This window comes from Macrobrachium rosenbergii, chromosome 25, assembly GCF_040412425.1.
Source record: "Macrobrachium rosenbergii isolate ZJJX-2024 chromosome 25, ASM4041242v1, whole genome shotgun sequence".
Lineage (NCBI taxonomy): Eukaryota > Metazoa > Arthropoda > Malacostraca > Decapoda > Palaemonidae > Macrobrachium > Macrobrachium rosenbergii.
Window position 1 is genome coordinate 35,028,650 of NC_089765.1, and position 20,760 is coordinate 35,049,409.

At 34.6% G+C, this 20,760-nt stretch overlaps 1 protein-coding gene across 5 annotated transcripts in view; it reads right to left on the minus strand.

Moving 5' to 3' along the window:
• Positions 1-20,760, minus strand: part of LOC136852554 (heparan sulfate 2-O-sulfotransferase pipe-like) — a 423,978-nt gene that overhangs the window by 20,139 nt on the left and 383,079 nt on the right. For 3 of the 5 annotated variants that reach the window (XM_067127317.1, XM_067127318.1, XM_067127316.1), the window contains 4 exons: positions 4,264-4,398; positions 3,371-3,604; positions 2,685-2,795; positions 351-496 (listed from right to left, as the gene is read on the minus strand). In XM_067127317.1, coding sequence (XP_066983418.1) covers positions 351-496; positions 2,685-2,795; positions 3,371-3,604; positions 4,264-4,352 — 580 coding nt within the window. In that variant the 5' untranslated portion in view covers positions 4,353-4,398. Of the gene's footprint in view, positions 1-350; positions 497-2,684; positions 2,796-3,370; positions 3,605-4,263; positions 4,399-16,332; positions 16,574-17,018; positions 17,158-20,760 lie in introns of those variants that run through there. The other 2 variants (XM_067127314.1, XM_067127315.1) reach the window with 2 other exon arrangements.

Below are 20,760 nucleotides of genomic sequence, written 5' to 3' on the forward strand. Positions count from 1 at the left end.
AAAAACTATATAAACATTTTTCTAAGATATACAGTAATCAGAATAATCAAATTCCTGATAGCTGGTGTTATTTTCCGATAATGTGTGCTAACACATTGTGACTGTGGTCCCTATGAAGTGTGTTAATGTTTATTCTTTAACTGAAGGTGTACAGTAATTTCCAAACATAAAATACAGTATGATTTTGTAGCAAACATATAAGCATTATCAAACAATGTTTAAACTTTGTACAAAAGAAAGTACAAGTACAATTACAGATTAAACACCAGTGTTAAAATTCTATCTGGTTATAACAACAACAACAATAATAATATACGAATAATTATAATAATGTAGCTGATCTAACTTACTTGCACCAGGTTTTTCTCTCTCCCTCCAAGTCATCTCCATCTTAACCCTCTGCTGGTCAACTCTCTTGAAGCGAAAATATGAGATAAATTTTTCCACAGGGTCTCTTACCATGGTTATGTAAGCTGGACGCAGTGTTACATATGCACTGCAAGGAAATTAAATCACTGAAAGCTTTGAAAGTGCTATACTGCCTTAACTTGACAAGTTTCCTACAGATTTTAACGTCAAGTAAAGTACCATGGTAAGTATCAAAGTAAATCCATGTAAATGATAAATGTTGAACATCAATGACAAAAGGACAGTGACATTTACCTTAATATTTATATTTTCCAATTTTATTTACGCATCTTTCGTGCTTTACTTACCAGCCTACTACCTGTATTATTATGAAAGTTTGCTTGCATCAATTTGGAGTGCCTTACTTTTTCCAATTGCTGTATATTCATGTATATTGTTTATTTATTGTTCATTTTCTTTGTTATCTTCATGTGTACATTGTTACTCGTTTTTTAAACAAAAATTTCAATCTATGGACTCTAATGATAATAATAATAATAATGTTAGAAACTGCAATATAAACCCAATGGCACCCAAACAGTCATTCTTTTTAATATAGTTTATTCGAAAGAGGGTCTTTTTCTGAGATATTAAAACCTGCGGCTCCACGACCCAGAAGCCAGTAATTCCAAGGATATGCAGCGGTTTCGCCACTGACTCGTCCACCGGCAATTAGCGATTAAGAAATGCGACGAGAAGGCACTGGCTTATATGAAATGCTTGAACCAAATTGGGATGGTCTTGGAGAACCTTCCAATAAGACTGACATTGCCCTTGCCCTAAAGACTCAATGAATCTCTGCGTAATTCCTGCATTCATATCTTTCTGGTGCTTTCACTTCAACAAATATCAGCTGACTTCCAAACTCCCATATCGAAGTTCCCATCCAGGAGCTTAGCTGACACTGTCTTATACTATTATATCTTAATCTCAGGTCATCATTATCTCACCCACATAAGAAACCTTCCAAATTTCACTTTTGGTATTTCTTACTGTATGCTGGCATCTGATTCCTAATATTTTCCTTGTCAAATTGACAAAATATCTCAGACACAGCTTCACAGTCATATTTAACAATAAACAAAAGTGGCATGCGACCTTCCATAATAATAATATTAAAACGAGAGTGCAGCAAACAAGTACAGTAACAATAAAAAAAATATTTTATGACATACGTAGATGGTAATCTTGATTATGTTATTAAAAAAATCATGTGGCATCTCCAGTTTTTTTTTTTTTTTTACTTTTATGCAACATATATACCGTTCCAACAGCAATTTATTAAACCCTTTCCCTCTGTTTTAAAGGAGCATTAATTGATTACCATAAAAAAAACATAATTAGCCTATAAGAAAAAAATAATTTTTTGAGGGTCAAAATCCATCTAGCTTTAACATTCATTGTTCTTTAATAATTTGTTTTTGAGGCAATATGCAGTTCACCAACTCATTACTAATTTCTTCATGAAAAAACAGCTTAAACATAAACAAATAACTAGGGCAATAACACTGGTTAAAAATAATCAAAGTTACTTTTCTTATGGAATAAGCTTTGAAATTACAATTTCAATTGAAACATACATGCAGCTCAAATGGGGTAATGAGGCTCTAAAGATTGTGATAACACAAATAAAAGCACTGCACAGGAGGTTAAAGTTAAGTATACCTTAGTTTAACCAGACCACTGAGCTGATTAACAGCTCTCCTAGGGCTGGCCCGAGGGATTAGACTTATTTTACATGGCTAAGAACCAACTGGTTACCTAGCAACGGGACCTACAGCTTATTGTGGAATCCGAACCACATTATACCGAGAAATGAACTTCCTTCACCAGAAATACATTCCTCTAATTATTCACTGGCTGGCCAGAGACTCGAACTCGGGCCGAGCAGAGTGCTAGCCGACAACTCTACCAACTCATCCAATGAGGAACTGTGCAGGTGGTTTACTAATCCATATTGTGGCATATGCAACACTTTAGTACGGGGCAGTAAAATAAAAATATTTTTTGTGATATCACTTTGGCTCCAGCTGCTTTCGTTTCTACATTCATTTATTATTTTATGGTCTCTTCCCAAATAGCTGCCCTGCTGTTTTACCACGTCTTAAGTTCATTTTCAACCTTTATTCACAAACAAATATTCCTGGAGAATCCTATGATTCTAGGACAGGCAGTACTTCATCTGACTGAACTACTTTATAATAATAATAATAATAATAATAATAATAATAATAAAGCACTGTACAACAAACAAAAGAATATGATGACAAACTTACCTTCTATGTTGGGTAAAATTAATGTAAAGTGAAAATCTGTCGTAACTCTTCGGCCAGAAGTTATACTCGAACCAAGTAGCAAGATTCTTTTGTTCTTCGTCGCTCATAAGTCTAAGAAAATTCAAAAAATTAATAAATTCTCAAATAACAACATTATATTCCTCTTTCTTTCCCCAACACACACACAAAATTGAATCTAAGCAAATTTAGGGTAATTTTCATATGTATTTTGAGCAAAAGTTAACATATTGAGAAAGAAACCTGGTATAATTAAAAGAGAAGTGTCTATAAAACGTACCTCTAATAGCAACTACTGTACAGCAAGGGGATTCATGATCAACCTCCCCTACTAATAACTAATAGGCTTTTTAAATAAAAAAATTACCAATGTAATTTTAAGCTTTGGGAAGAGAGCGCTGTTGTATTCAATTTACACATTTCTGTTTGGTAAAATGATTTCATAAATCTTTTAGTGCAAATATACATTAAATAATTTTCAACATCACTGACCACTGTGGCAGTGATGCCAGTTTGAAGCTAATTCATTAATTCAGAAAGATTAACCAACACGTTAATGTTCATTTTGGTTTGTTCCATCAGAATGTATGTATATTTTAAATAAAGATTTTTTTTAAAGCAAAACCAGAAAACAAAACAAAAAGTTGATTCAGGAAGGCATAAATTACCTCTGCCACGGGGTTCTGTACACATGTTCCTGATGCTGGTAATCCAGGTCCTTCGAGAGAGATTTCAGGAGAGAGACGATCGTCTGTCCACCTGTGCGGGGGATCCTGTTGTAAAAGAGCCAGATGGTCTCTGGCGTTCGATTTGTGGCCGATGGCACCAGTTTTGTTCTGTTCAGGCGCTGCAACACCTCCTGCTTCTCCCGCCACCCGGGTTCTTCCGTGGTCGTTGTGGTTCTGTGATAAATCAAGTTCTCGTTTATTGCTACTGTTTAGTTCTGGAGTCTGCAAATTCCCCTTGAATTTATTTTTTAATCCCTGTAACCTGATATTTACATTTTAATTTCTTTAATTCGCAAGAGTACTTTATTCAGTGAAAACTTAATTTTAGAACGTTTTAAACAATATAATAATAATAATAACCTAATTATATATGATTTTTTGCGCACGAATACTCTATGTAGGAATGCGTAGGTTCATATACGCGTCGGAATAAATTATTTTTTTTTAACATCAAGCCAACTAAGACCTATTCATATCTTGGTTATCCCTCATTTTTGGCTACGGTTACTGGTATAACAATCGAATCTGGACAGGAAATAAATGGCGAAAATCGAATCATTCCAGGTGGACTTCAAACGCCCTACCTTAGCAGTTGGGATTCAATGATAAAAGTAGTTATCGTATCCAAGAGTGATAGGCTGTCGAGAGGTTAAAAATATTTTTATTTTTTTTTTTACTTGATAATGATAATAATACAAAAGAAAATGAAAGGAATTTGGCTTAATAAGGTTTTCGGTTTATTTCACGTGACCATTTACATTTATTTCTCTCGGCTGGATTCCAGTCACCTAATTCTATTAATGTCAAGAAAATGCTGTGGACGCCGCACTAACTTTTGTTGCTGCGAGGAAACTTTAGCCGAGTAGTCATCGTATTCAGCATAATCAGATGTCATGTCTCTTGAGTGTATGAGAAGCATCATGACGTAGACCTTCAGTGCCAAGATAAAAGCCACATACGGCACATATCTGAAAACATACAGGATAAACGTAAGAATGGGCTGGTTTAAGTTATGAGGTTTAATGGGTGTCACATCATAATCATAAAAATAAAAGGTAATTTGAAGTTTTCTAGTAAGAAATTCTCATTCTATACAAAACTGATGCACAGACTTCACTGATACATCTAAGCACATTTGTCCATATTCAACACAGAAGAGATTTTTTTTCAATAAACTTCTGCATCAGATACTTTTCAGCAAACTCAAAATTCAACTTGGGAAATGACATGCATATCAAACACACATGCGGAGCACAATACAGTATTGCCATCAGTAACGGACATTGATCCCTTGATAAAAATCGAGTTTAGTGCTTATTGGATTTGAGGTCTATTCCAAGCTGGAACTGCAAATGGGGAATAGGGGAGAATTCCAAATGTGCAGCCGACTGGGATATGGTTCTAATCATGAAGTAATCAGCATTTCCTTAGCAATTAGTAACTGTTCCAATTAACCATGATTTTACTATGGAGTAATGTCTGTGAAGAACGTACCTCTGCCAATGAACTGCTGACAATGAATACAAGAATATACCTTACCTGGGAAATAAAGATGCAAATAAATAGAATACCACAAATATACAGATACCTTTGAATCAATTAACTGTCCAAAATTCCACCTTTTATTAATAGTGCGATGGTTTCCAAAGTGACAAATCAAACGTGAGCAAATTTTCTCAAATAAAACCAAGCAGGTCACCTAACGAATGTATCTGTTAGGTTTCATTAAATTGTTTCTTCACTCTTCAGAAATTCTGGAAACAAACATATACAAAGGCTGAATGGGACAGAACAGATGAAGGTGCTGCAATGCAAGTGCAATACAAAAATTATGGCCAGCTTAATGCTGCCTTAAAATGGCTTCTACTACAACACACTTTAAACCATAATACGCATCAAAAACTTGGCCAAAGACAGGAAAGGAGTGGGAATACTACAACACTTTGTAATTTGCGAAATACCAGCCAGTATCACATGATACATAGCTTGCAGCGTTTGTTTCAGTTGTTAACGGCTCTGCTATTTCTAGGTCATTGCAGATTAACAGTTTCAGAGACAAACACTCGCTCTACCTCTGCCTCTCACTCATGCTCTCTCTGAAAAAAAAAAAAAAAAAAAAAAAAATTTGCATTGTGTGCCTTTGCATCTTTACAATTAAAAGCCATGGTAATCTCTCTCTCTCTCTCTCTCTCTCTCTCTCTCTCTCTCTCTCTCTCTCTCTCTCTCTCTCTCTCTCTCTCACAAAACTATGTAATTATATAGGCACGTACAATGCATCTTTCTCTCTCACTCCCTGTCTCTCGCTGATAGCAATATGTAACTGTATTAGCACGAGCAATGCATTACTTCATGTAAAATACATTGTAAAATTATCTCTCTCTCTCTCTATATACTCAGTATATATGTCTCTCTCTCTATATATACACAGTATATATTGTATATATATATATATATATATATATATATATATATATATATATATATATATATATATATATATATATAATGTATGCTGTGTGTAAATCAAACAAAAGCTCAAGTTTCGGTGAATGCATAAAATAATGATAAAACTACCTATTTTGCAGTAACTTTATTACAACTGAAAACAGTATGCTGTACTCACTAACCCTTGCGCCTACTCCAAATCTTATACATTTTTAAACTTCCAAAACATTCTCGAATATCATTAACCTACTTTCCTAGGACTCCGTAGACATGAACTTTATGGACTATAAATATCTTATTACTTTACAAGATACCTACAAAAATGACATTTATTTGCTATTAACACAATTAATATTCATAGGGTATTCTTTAATTCCATAATACAAGTAATATATTTACGAAACACTGAGCTTTGAGTTTCTTAACTACTGCCTATAAAAGCTACTTTTTCATTTATACGCATTGTAGGCTACCTTTACTGTATAGCTTTGAAAATTATTTATAACCTGGTTTAACCGCATCAAGTACCGTGCGTACAGTGTAAATTCGCTGAACTGTATAAACCACTTAACATCATATCTGTCCGCATACTCAATCCTAAGCAATTCATTAAATCAGAAGTCCATGAACTGCTAATAGAATCTCGACAATGGGTTTTTATACATCAATGAACTGCTTATGATGATCAGTCAAATTTAATATAATTTTATCGCTATACATTATACTGTAAGAGCAATGACTCTTGTTCTCAAACTTAAGGTAAAAAAATAAAACGGTAATGTAATTCTCATGGGGATGATATCGATTTCAAATGTCTTTGCTTCATTCAATTGATTACAGACTGGATTTCTGTCGATGCTTCCACGATCTCAGATTCTTATAATTGCCACCTTTTACACATTCTACGAGAAGGGCTTGCACGTTTCTGCATGAGCTATGCTCTTCTTTTTTTTTTTCAATACAAATTCTTCGTCATTTTTTTGTCCAACTTTCCTGATTCCAGATGTATCAACATTACCAATGAGTAGCTTACAAGAATGAAAACGATATACAGTACAGCAATGGTACTGATATACAGTACGTAAGTCGACTTCCAATGCAAGAATAGGTAGGCTATAATGCATATTTATAAATTTCTAGAGACAATGCATTAACTTTCATTTTATGCTTTTATTTTTGACTTCGTTTTATTGCTTAAACACTGAGAGAGAGAGAGAGAGAGAGAGAGAGAGAGAGAGAGAGAGAGAGAGAGAGAGAGAGAGAGAGAGACCCACCCAGTGAACGACGATAAATTTTACTAGCAATCGACAGAAAATATAGGAATTAGCATCAATTCAGTTAATAGTGCTTTGAACGCCACAAGGTAGAAAAGGAATGGTAAAACCAAGAACCACTTAGTTCAGGGAACGAAGTTGGTTTGATTTTATGAAATTTAGCAAAGCACTGGACCACTTTCGACAATTCAGAGCCTAAGAGAACGAAAAGCGGAAGTTGGAGCGGTTGGGATGAAGTACAAAGGTCTAAAGATGGAAATGGGAGAAAATCCCACAGTTGCACCCTGTGGTTGGACAGCAAGACTGAAGAGGAGAAGCGGGAAAGGAGGTATAGTAAAGGGCTAAAAGGTGGGTGCAACTAAGGGCCGAAGAGAATACCCTTCAGCAATACAGTACCTACAGCGCACCACTTGAGGTGCACCGATGGTACTACACCCCACCCCCCCGGGAAAAACAAAGTGGTGACTGAGAAGTAGCCTATGTGATATTAAAATGGAGAAACTGAATTATGTAACATAACTATTGCGCACAGCTACAATTTCCAAGTATTACTCAGCACACACAAATTATAATATATATATATATATATATATATATATATATATATATATATATATATATATATATATACATACATACACACATACATATATATATATATATATATATATATATACATGTTTTGTGTATGTATGTATATAATCTTGAAAGAGATTAAAATTATAGCAATTTAAAACCCTTGAACCTAAGCAGACAGGCGGACAGGGATGGTCACCACAGCTACAGGTAAACTTGGCTCATAAAAATTAAGATCTAGCTTAGGCAAATCACGCCAATAAGAATAAAAAATAAAAGGAATGTGGAGACGAAGGAACATGGTTAGCCGAGCAGTAATTGGTTGAACGAGGCCAGAAAATTATCAGAAAACTGAAATCAATCACGAAACTCCCAACACCAATGACTGTACACCTACTGTGCATTCTCGAGTATGATGACTAACAAAAATATTCCTCATTGATCAGGAACATAGTTGGGAAACTCTTAAATTGTTAATAGTGATAATCATGATGATATTTAAAGGTGATGATGGTAATGATAATAATGTCTTTTTAGTTCTCAAATTTTCCTATATTTTGAGCATTAATTATTGTTTCGAAGCTTATATTACCTTTTAGAGAGAGAGAGAGAGAGAGAGAGAGAGAGAGAGAGAGAGAGAGAGAGAGAGAGAGAGAGAGAGAGAGAGGGCCGAGATAATAGACAATAAAAATCATAGCACTGTATCAGAAAACAATTTAACGCCAGCGTAGTAACAGCATCAAGAGTAGATTGAATCACAAAGTCTAGTAACAGATGGGAAACGAATGGAAGAGATAAGAGGAAAAAAAAAGAGTAATAACAACGCCAGAGAAGAACTGGTGAATCGATACCACCACCACCACCACCACCGCTGATCATAACAATAACAATACGAAACGCGGTCAGACCATCAGATTTCCAATCATGAATCAATTGGCTAGAGTTTTTGGGGGGTTCTAAGAATACACCATAAACTTTGGAATCTCGATCAACAGTTATTGAATGTTACTATACTTAGATCTTCGACATATCAGCTCTATGGCAATACATGCCTGGGAATAACATGAGTTTTAAGAATGTCGATGCGTGGGAGTCTTTCCAAGAGTTCAGATTAGGTAAGGGACCGGGGTATGGTTAGGTATGTGGTTTACAAAGTTCCAGATGAAAGTGACTGAAATGGCTGATATCGATCAAGATTTTTAGCACTGCGTTACGGGCAATAGTATTAATGGATCACAGTAGTAAGTAAATCTACATTACTAGTTGTAAAACGAGCATTTGTTAAAACTAAGGACTTATTTTCCAGAATATGTAGTTCGCCAGTCTTGGATATATCCCGATGAAAAGATTTGTCAACCGAATGCACTGTAATTCTGGAATTACTTGTAGAAAACTAGCTTCCCAAACATTTTTCTTTCTTTTGAGGTGGGAGGGACAGGAGGGCTAGCGATTCCACTGCTGGTACATGACGTGCCAAGAACGTTTATATTTTACATACAATCAGTGCTGAAGTTACAAACAGCTAGTTTATTATTCCTCCTAAAACTACAAGTTATCAGTAATATTATACGTGACTCGGCCTATTAGCTTCCTCTTGTGTAAGGACGTGGGTTCACGACGCAAAGCTCGGCACCTTGAAAAGCAGTACAGTAATATTAAATATTCTTAAGATGTCTGACTACAAACAAATAAAAAAAAGTCAAAAGAAACATCCCCAGTAGCAGAATATTAGACCCCCTTAAAAAAAGATAGTTTTAAGATTGCGTGTAACCAACGAGACAGCTAACCTTCGGAAAAGCATTAATAAGCGAATGATCAAATGAAAGTGGAGGGTCGGTTGAAGGTTAAGCTCAGGGATATACGAGGTCACTCGGCTGCGTAATTAGGCGTAATGAGCGTAAGATCAACTTACTCATATATTGCAAGACTTACTGGCACCAACTTCCCGATTCCGCTTCCTGTATTTACTGGGTAATTTTCAGTAGCATCTACTAACTTTGATTAATTCAAGGATGTATATTCTCTTACGATACACTGGACGTCTGCAATTCACAAATTGGAAAATAAAAAATAACCGCAATTACAGTGCTTACTACAACAAAATACCCAAAATCTTTTTTATTTTTTCACCGAGGGAGAGACAAGAAAGATATCCAAGCTACACTTCACGACTATCTCAATAGTTCGGTAAATACAAATTACAATTCCAACCTCACGTATTCAACATAAATCCTGGAATGTCTGAAGGCAGTTCAGCGTGGCAACCCGGCACTGATGGAAAACGGTGACTTGGGAATCAACAGTCATAGCCAGCGGTTTTTTTTCTTTTTTAGTTAACTGCATCATCGTGACTTCGCTGGGAAAATCGGTTACGCTGAGAGAATACACCAACGGTAGTTGATGGGGAAAGAAATGAAATTAAAAGATAAAAGCTAAACACGACTATAGAAGTTAGCGTCGTTTGCAATACATCCGATATTACTGTACTTGTTGATACATTTGGAAGGGAAACATGAAATAAATTTTTTATACAGTGAATATCCATTGAATAAAGCGTATTTTCTAAGCATATGATCTACTTGGAAGAACCAGTTTAAAATATTTTAAAATTTGTAATACGAAAACTAAACGTTTACGAGCTCTAACATCATTTCTATAACCCATTGGCATTATCACTAAATTCAACGCGAGAGAGAGATTATACAAGGATTCATCAGTTATCAAGAAAGAAAACAATGGGGCGAAGAAATTTTCGACGAGGAATCTTCAGCAGTTCTGGCAGTAATTCACGGAGGTGACAGTGCAGAGACGACTACACACTCAACAAAGTGAGAGAGAGAGAGAGAGAGAGAGAGAGAGAGAGAGAGAGAGAGAGAGAGAGAGAGTTCACGGCCAATATGTCACGTTGCTGGGAGGTGAAAGAAACCAGCCAACCATTTCTGCAACGTCTGAAAGATCAAACGGGATTTGCTTCTCCTACAAAGGCTCTGCGCACGCGTGTGCAGAGCGAACGAGATAAAGGCTCTGCAACTATGAACTGAACGAGAGGTAAAGAAGTTTAATTATATATATATATATATATATATATATATATATATATATATATATATATATATATATATATATAATATATATATATATATATATATGTATATATATATATATATATATATATATATATATATATATATATATATATTTAATTTTTGTGTAAATAATGTGTCTGTAGTTCGACGGCAACTGTATGTTCGTTATATCAATGGCCTTGGGGTTAACGGATTTAAGCAAAATTGAGTCTTGCCAGTTCTTGAATAAGTGACCAGCACGAAATGCCAGACAATCTGGGCACATAAGTCCCATCAGTATGTGTTGTGAAGGAAGAGTAGCTAGCAGCCCCACTCCAAAAATACAGCTGAACACCAGAGGGATGGTAGCCTCTCTTTCCACCTTTCCGCACACACACACACACACACACACACACACACACAACACACACACAGACGTACGCACAGAAGATTCGATAGCAATTTATATCTTTCTTTATAGCCCGGTAGTCAAAGTCATTGTTCATCGTTGTTTCTAAACCAAACTGTGGCTCGAATCCTGGCCGGAGCAGAAAAAGTCTCAATTATATATTCCCAAGGTATAGTGAATTCGATGTTCAACTACGTCTGTTGCTTTACCTTTATAGTCCAGTAGTCAAAGTCACTGTTTATCTTTGTTTCTAAACCAGACCATGGTTCGAATCCTAGCTGGCGCAGAAAAAGTCTCAATTGTATATTCCCAAGGTATACTGAATTTGATGTTAAATGATGTCTGTTGCTTTATATGTGAATATATATACATTATATATAAATAATATACATTATATATAAATATATATATATATAAATATATATATATATATATATATATATATATATATATATATATATATATATATATATATATATATATATATATATATATATATATATATAATATTGGATAATCTTGTAACACACTTACAATATCACATTCCTATGATAATACTTTATCCAATAACGTCCCTTCCCTGTTCTGTTAATTTCACTTATGGCTACACTTCTAAAATCTAAATGGTAGTGCTTTGCTTAGAAAGCAAAGGTGCGTTCCGAGTGCTGGAGGGAATTGTCGAATCATATTTCATTCGGTATCAGGACCTTGGCACAGTGTTAATTATCTCTACGGCCATAAATCAGCAGAGCATATTGATGGTTGCCTTTGCTAAGTATCTATACTTGGACGAGTCACTGTAATGCGCCACAGGCAACAATAAGCTTCTCTTCCTTACAATATTAGCATGAATTCCATGTCTACTCTCCATGCGAGAATATGGTGATTAACGATTATGATAATACTGGTGAATTTCGTCATTATCATCAACCACGATACACAAACAAACAAACAAAAACACACACAAGAGCAGAAATATCTCATGGCAATATCTCGAACGCATGCAAATTCCTCTGCAACTGTAATACAGGAAAATATTCCGGGATTGTAAAAACCACCCACAAAAGACCCATGTTTATTCCTCTCACAATGTGGGCCATGACCCTTCAACTCTTACTTTCATCCTCCCAGAAATCATTTCGAGTGTCGCAGAGATGGCCTCTGCACATTTCCAGAACTGAACTTGAACGTATGCAAATTCCATGACTAAAGCAAATTCTGAAATGGTTTTTCTGTATACTTATGTCTCCACACATGGCACTGTTGTTCTGAATATCATTAAAAATAAAAATCAAGTAATCTCATAAATGTTTCTAATATAAAAGATATTACAGACTAATCCTAGGTTTTAGCAAAGACGGCAAATACCTTGTAAAGGATTATATATGTACGTACATACATACATATATACATACATATATGTATAATTATTATATATATATATATATAATATAATTATATATATATATATATATATATATATATATATATATATATATATATATATATATATATATAAACAGAAAAATATATACAACAGAAAAAGTACAACGGCAACAAGCGTACTTTAACTGCTGAACTGTGGATGAAATTCCAGTGTAGAAAATTCAACAAGTTATTTCATATATCTACACGGAAGGCTCATCTGTACTGCGTCGAACCTCCTACGCAGCTTGCCCCATACACTTAACTAGCACACACTTTATTGTTTCATGGAATTTAAGGTTCTTTCTGAAGCCTATTTTACTATTTTCTATATATTTGTTTGAAGATCGTTAAGCATTTTACCATTTACTAGAAAACATTAGACATTAAAATCTGTCGCAAAATTCTTTGGATTATTTAAATGAACGATAGATTATGTAATAATCTTATCTTCAGTAATATGCAGTTTACAAGAAAAAATGGAAAACGTATGTCTCTCTCTCTCTCTCTCTCTCTCTCTCTCTCTCTCTCTCTCTCTCTCTCTCTTCTCTCTCTCTCTCTCCCTGCCTTTAACGTATATATTTCACTTAAAAATGACAGTTTCACTATCTGCTACAAACTATAATGTTTGTTTCCTAAAAGCAGTTTTTTTGCGAGTAAAAAATAAGATAAAGCTCCTTATTGACGATACCGGCAGGATTTCATATTAAGCGTGTGTATATGTGTTTGCCTGTCAATGCCAAACGAACAAGCAAAAATCTGTCACAGTTATTGCGTGTGACTTATGCCATTAAGACTGCAACGATAAGTCTTTTGACCATAATTTACTCCATAATATAATGTTAACAATTTACTACACTTCGCATAGAATTATGCTTAAATCGATATAAATTGAATAATTGTCACGTTGAATAAGAACATGAAAAGAAATATAATCGGTAAACTATTTTATATAGTAAAATAAGTAAATATACAAAACGACAACAGAAAATATTCGATCTATTAATACACAAAACGTAAAAGGTAAAAACATATAACACCTTTTGATCATATATACAGGAAGCAAATAGGAGGAAGCATGTATCAAGAATTTGTACTGTTCAGTATGATCTACTTCGTGCTCTCAAGAGATGCAATTAGTGGCCTCACATTACAGGGCTAATCATTTCATTGACGGCACAACAAGACTATTAAATGTCCATAAATAGTTTCCATCACAATCAAATATTCATAGATTTACAGAAACGGTTTCTGCTCGAATTCTCGCTCTTTCCGCTCACAATCTGACTTCGCTATAAATACCTTCATTTTTCTTTTACTGAAAATGGCCATAACTGTTTGTTGTAAACATTCGTACTCTATAACATTATACAGTATACGTAGGCTTAAATGCCTTATGAATACCTGAAGCATCCATTAATCACATTAGCTAAATGAAAATTTTAAAAAAAAATAATAATAATAATAATAATAATAATAATAATAATAATAATAATAATAATAATAATAATAATAATAATAATAATAATAATAATAATAATAATAATAAGATGCACATTCCCCTAAGAAAGTTAACTTGTCATTTACTTTACGTCATTTTTCTACCAAAAACGATGTCTGTCAGAAGACGATGTGCATTTGATATCAACGTTGTATACACAAAGTAATCAGACGTTTTGTTTTAAGATTCGCGGCAATTTATTACACTCAAAGATTTCCTATGGAATTAAAGTAAAAGAAGAAAACGCTCTCCCAAACCGTACATCGAGCATGAAAATGTCCATAGCAGTAAAATATGAGTCTCTACGGTATTTATATTGTTCACTACTACCACAGAGAAACAAAGGTCTAAAGGAACTGAATGAAGGAGAGAAAAATCCATTAACAAAAATTCCGTGAGAAGTCACAGAGGGCGTTTCACAGTTGCTGAGTATGTAGCCAGAGGGGTTAATTCGCAAAATATTAGAAATTAGGTGAACAAAAACGCTAGTGTTACTATTTTATTTTTTTCAGATTTTTTGCATACTATCAGCTTCTAAATTTTCCTACCATAATCCAAGACTACGCTGAAAAATGTTCCTTTATAACTGTACTATATGATTTTACATTACAAGAATCCCCGCGCGTATAGAACCATACATATTAAGCCACAAATGTCGTTAGTATCCAATTCGCTATAACCTCGGGAATAACTCACAACTACGGCGAATTATAACTGAAAAGTGCAAAACCATCAGCATTCGAACCGGTGCCTGGTTTAGCAATAGTGACTTTTACCACTGAGCTGAGACGACAAAGCACTTATCAATTACAACTTCCCTTGGGTGTAAGTTGTTCCCGAGGTATAGTGAACTGGATTTTAAACGATAAATGTGGCTTAGTATTTGTGGATATGTTTATACATATATACATATGTACAGTATATATGTGTATATATATATATATGTATATATATATATGTGTGTGTGTGTGTGTGCGTAATTATGTGGTAAATAAAAATGAAGACACTACAACCAAGAAAAAAAAGCCAATACTGAAAACTTTTTTTTTTCTTGTACCAAGACAGCTTTCGTTAATAAAGTCAATCGATGCAAAGAGGAAGGAGTATGATATTTATGTTGTCTGCACCTTCGGTGAAGCAGACAGTCACAGTTCATGACAAAGAGCGGCAGCAGTTATTCAGTTCTATAATTCGATCAATTTGTTCTTAGTGGTCACAATTATTTCACCATGAGCACAAATTTACATACGCCCCATATATATAAGAACTAATAACTATAGACAAACAGACATTACACACATATATACATACTTGTATATACGTGTACATATATATTATTTATACATATATACACATATACACATATATATATATATATATATATATATAATATATATATATATATATATATATATATTTTTATATATATATATATATATATATATATATATATTCAGTGACTACCAGTTTACAAATTAACTCAAGGTCAACAATGGAACAACAGAACTCAACTGAATTTTCCTAAAACAATACGATTCTCTTGGGAGACAAACCAAGGATCACTTGCTAATGAGACGAGGGTCCTAACCACTGAAGACATGAATAATGAATAAAATTGTCTAATAAACCCTATTATTTATCGTTACTAAACACCGGTTACGGTACTCACGAAATACAGCTAAGGAGGAAAGCAAATTATATAATGAGCTCTAACAGATGAAACAACCACACCTTATTTCCAAAAATGACTGGCATTTGCCCTGTAGACCTTGAACCAGGGTCACTGTTACAGCTTTCTTCCTTGAGCAGATACGGACGTGGTTTCCAAAAGATAATAAAATGTGGAATGCATAAAAAATGAAAAAATAACTACTTGAAGAAATTAACATACAACACACAGTAGATAGAAAGAAGCAAAACAAGTTGAAAACCGTATAAAAAATAACTAGCGATTGAGAGAATTATGTGCACAAACCATCAAAAACAAAAAAGAATAAGACGGCAACAAACTCAGTATAGCAAAACGTGCCATTAGATAACCTCAAAGGATTGAAAAGAAAGGGAAAGACTTGAGAAAAAAGACAACATTTAACCGTCCTGTCTGAAATACCACTACCACTACTACTACTACTACTACTACTACTACTACTAATAATAATAATAATAATAATAATGATGACCAAACTAAGCTGAAAACAGTAACTCACCTGACAAAACCATAGAGGGTAGCAAATCCGTCGGTATTCCTCCATCGTCGCATGATCAGCCAAAATTTCATTGTTATTCTCTCCTGGATGTCAAAGACAATCTTCAAATTTTCTGGCAAACCCTATTTATTCGCTTCAGAATAGGTCAGAGGCCGACACGAAGAAAGACCATGTTATTTACTTTTGTCTCTCTATCGACCTAATTAACTACCCTTACTGGTCGGCGAATCCTACGAAATATCTACATGTTACAAATAAATAAATATATAATGAATCCAATAACTTATTTTTTTTGCAGAATAAGAAGGCAGTTTATCACTGAATTATGTTAGCATCGTCTCATCAGGTTCTTGCAATACTGGAAAACACAGGAAATGAAATGGCCTTTTCATTAGACGAAAGGTGAACGCAGCTCGTCTCACACCTGGCTCTAAAGATGCACAGTAAAGTTCGTACAGTTTTCAATTGCAGGCGTGTGGTGACGCCGAACTACTAGCACAGGTACGCTAATTAAACTCGTACACTCGTACCGAGATGAAATACTTGAAATCCAAGCAATGTTAACCAAAAACACACAAGTTTCAGTAATAATACCTCAGCGAGATAATTTTGCTCCCTTAAATATTATTATCTAATATAAAGAAAACCACAAATAAAGATAAACTAGGCACTTTGAAATCTCATACGTCTGGCAAACTGAGCGATGAGCCTAACCGGCAGCACACCGAAGGGTGAGTGCTGAGGGCCAAATTTACTATACCGCTACTCTTTGGTCCAGTGGGCGTGCACGACCTGAGCGGCTGAACCAGTGGAACAAACTACGCGCACACCCATTGAACGAGTCTATCCTGGAGCGACCAACTGTTTGATGACGAAAGGTCTTCAGTTTGAGGCCGCTGCTAACACCTGTCTCGTAGGGTGTGATGACTTTTGGAGTGATCCAATAAAAAGCCTGTCACTTGATGTTGAAAGTACATTGCCTCATCAATTCGGATTTCTCCTTCCTGAGGGAAATGTTACATTCATGATGACCAGTAAAATTGTATTATGCTACAGCAACAATAAATCCCTACTCATTTTCGATTTCTAAATTTAGGTACTTAAATACACAAAACCATCAGTGGATAGGCCTACGTACATCCACAGAAGTCAAATGTACATACGTAAATTTGTACGTTAAAATGAGAATTGTTCCATTTCGCAGTGGTGCTTATGGTGTATGCACAATCACAATTTTACGTAAAAATTAGCATATGCAATATGCACCATGTCTTTGTCCATGCGCACCCAATGAAGCCTGTAAAAAATACATAAACACACCTAGCGAAAGGAAGTGGTTTGAAGAGAATGTATGGTAAGTCGCTGGTAAAGTGTGGTTGGTTAATTATACTGTAAACGATCATCAAAATGCCACGGTTGGTTTTAGCAGTGAACCTAAAAGGTGTAAGTAATACTGAAAATTGGTGTGTACAAGTACTAAGCCATGATATTATTATTATTATTATTATTATTATTATTATTATTATTATTATTATTATTATTATTATATACATTCAAACAAATATTAGGCCAAGAAAACACATTAACATCGATTTAACTTTATTTTGGGAATAACTTATACCCTGACTAGGATTCAAACTGAGTCTCTTGGCATAGGGTGCAAATCCTAATTTGGGTATGAGGACTTGTCAAATATAACTCCTTTGATCGTGAGTATTCCGATATTAATTGCGAAAATTAAACTCACACACGGACACGAACGCACGCACACGCGCGTACACACACACACACACACACATATATATATATATATATGCCTTCAGTCTAATACTTCCTAGATATTATGCACTTTGTTTCCAAAACCTCTCTAAGGACACCTAGGCCTTCCCTAAATCGAAGCTCTTTTCACGAAGATATTGTATCCCAATTTTTCCACAAGTCAAAACCACTGAAAAAACTATGCTCAGTCATTTCACCCACACTAACCATTTTTACTACTCTCTACTACATTTTACTACATATTGACATTTCCCATTCTTTCAATTCTTATGTAACATTTTCTACACAAACAGTTCGTCTCAACAGCTTAAATCTTTTTTCTTTCATTCACATTGAATATCTATAAATTACTCCAAGCATTTGACAGTACAACAGTGATACAGATGGGGTACAGACTTAAATACAGATATAGCACCCAAGGCATTACACATCACTGTTCCTCTTACCTTTTGACTTTATTAGAATCAGCCTCATGAAGGAGTCGAGAGGTGAGGGACGTAATTGGCATGATAAATGAAATAAATTCATGTATTCACATGTTAGAAAATATACAGTCACAAACGAAATCGAGATTAGATCAAGAAAATGCGCACTCAATGGAAACCTTTATTTTAAGACCATCTGCAGTAGTGAAAGAAACAGCAGATGGTACTGTAAATGGTGTCACTAATATGACATTTTGATAGGATAATCTGCCTTCACTAATTAGGCTCTCAGTGGAGTAATTTTAGAAAAACTCAGAATGAGGAGAACTGGAAGAGTGAGGAACACAAGAAGAGATTCCTGACTCTTCTCAAAGGATTTTGCTTTGCTGTGCTGATGACTTTTACCCTTACATGTGCCTACTTTTCGGTTGGTGTTACATTGCCTATACCCAGTTGTGAATAAAATAATTCATGCTCTTCCTTCAGAAAAACAAAATCTTACCAGCGTTACACCATGGGTGAGGAAAGACTTACTGGTCTCTAGCTAATGACTGCACATCACCCCGACACAGAAAATTGATAGGAAAGTAGTATGCACCCTCTGTCTTTTGCACATTGTAGAGGGAGGCGCCAAAAAGGGTGGTTCTTTAGCAAGCCTTTTGGATGAGGTTGCTAGCCCCAAACCATTTTCAGCTGGGTGAACTTAAAAATGCTTAATAACTGTAAATATCGAATAAATAACCATAAACTGTAATCATATCCACTTTCGTTTTAAAAGCTTAAAACAGAATTCCGCTTAAAACTACTTTTCTAACAAAGCTCTCCTTTCAGAAGAGACTACCATATTAAAGTATTTATACCTAAAAAGCAGTTTTTCCACATCAAGCAGCACATTAAGCCTTGTGATTTACTGAACGCTACACACTTACACTTCCTAAGGTTCTCTGTTCTTGGAATTTCTGTAAAACCATCAATGCTGCATTTTGTAAGCTTCCCGCTTCTCCTTTCTTTCATGATAACGGATATACGCAAACTCTTTTTATCCAGATATCACATCTCATTCTCGCCACATGACCAAATCTCCCACAAGACAGTCTCACTTTTTTTTTAAACCTAAATCTTTTGCAGCTGACTGTTTCTTTCCTGGCGTCAGTTGGTTAAGTCGTTTAACCTCCTCTTTCCTATTCCTATACGTCTTCAACAAACATTCTGTTACGAAATAAAGGTACCTTACCTCATCCTAAACCTTTCCGTAGCGTTTACATTAAAACAAACAGATGTGTAAGGGTAGTGACGCATACACACACCAGATGATGAGCAGATATTTACTAGAAGGATAGATGAAGAGCCAGAAAGGTAAGGCGTTTAAAGGGCACTAGAAGCCACTTACCACCATAGACCACTGTATGTATGAACCAGCAACGGGACTGCATCCGCACAATGGAAAAAAAAACTCTTCATGCCCTGCAGATGACTGCGGCACCTTTTGCTGGAGGAGATTTAACGCTACAGCAACAAAGCTTACCTGATTCACACCAACGCAATAAGCCTTTAAAAAAAATTTGAGGATTCTCTTGATGTGGTATCGTTTGTGACCACAAAAAATGGAGTTAATATAGACGAGTAGTAATCATTTTAGAATAAAACGCCAACAAAAATACAGTTCATCACTTTTGATCAACGAAGGTTACAAACTAATTTATTACTTTACTGCAAAAACACCACATGATTTTGATACGTCAAGCATGCAATAATTACTGAGGAAATATAGAGCAATTAGCACAAATCTCATAACTCACGCAAACCGGCCATTACCACAAAGACTCCCGATCTTTAAAAGACATTCAACAAAAAGAACTGCTATATATTGAGCAGGTCTCACATGAGAAATATTTTATATATGATAAAATTATAATTAATTTTATTAAAATAAAATTATAATAAATTGTACTTCCTCATTCTCTCTATAACACGTACCTTTATATATTTAGGAGGTTTATATATATATATATATATATATATGTATATATATATATATATATATATATACATAATATATATATAAATGTGTGTATATGTATATATACATACATAATACACACACACACACACACACACACACACACACACACACACATATATATATATATATATATATATATATATATATATATATATATATATATATATATATATAAACACACACACACATATATATATAATG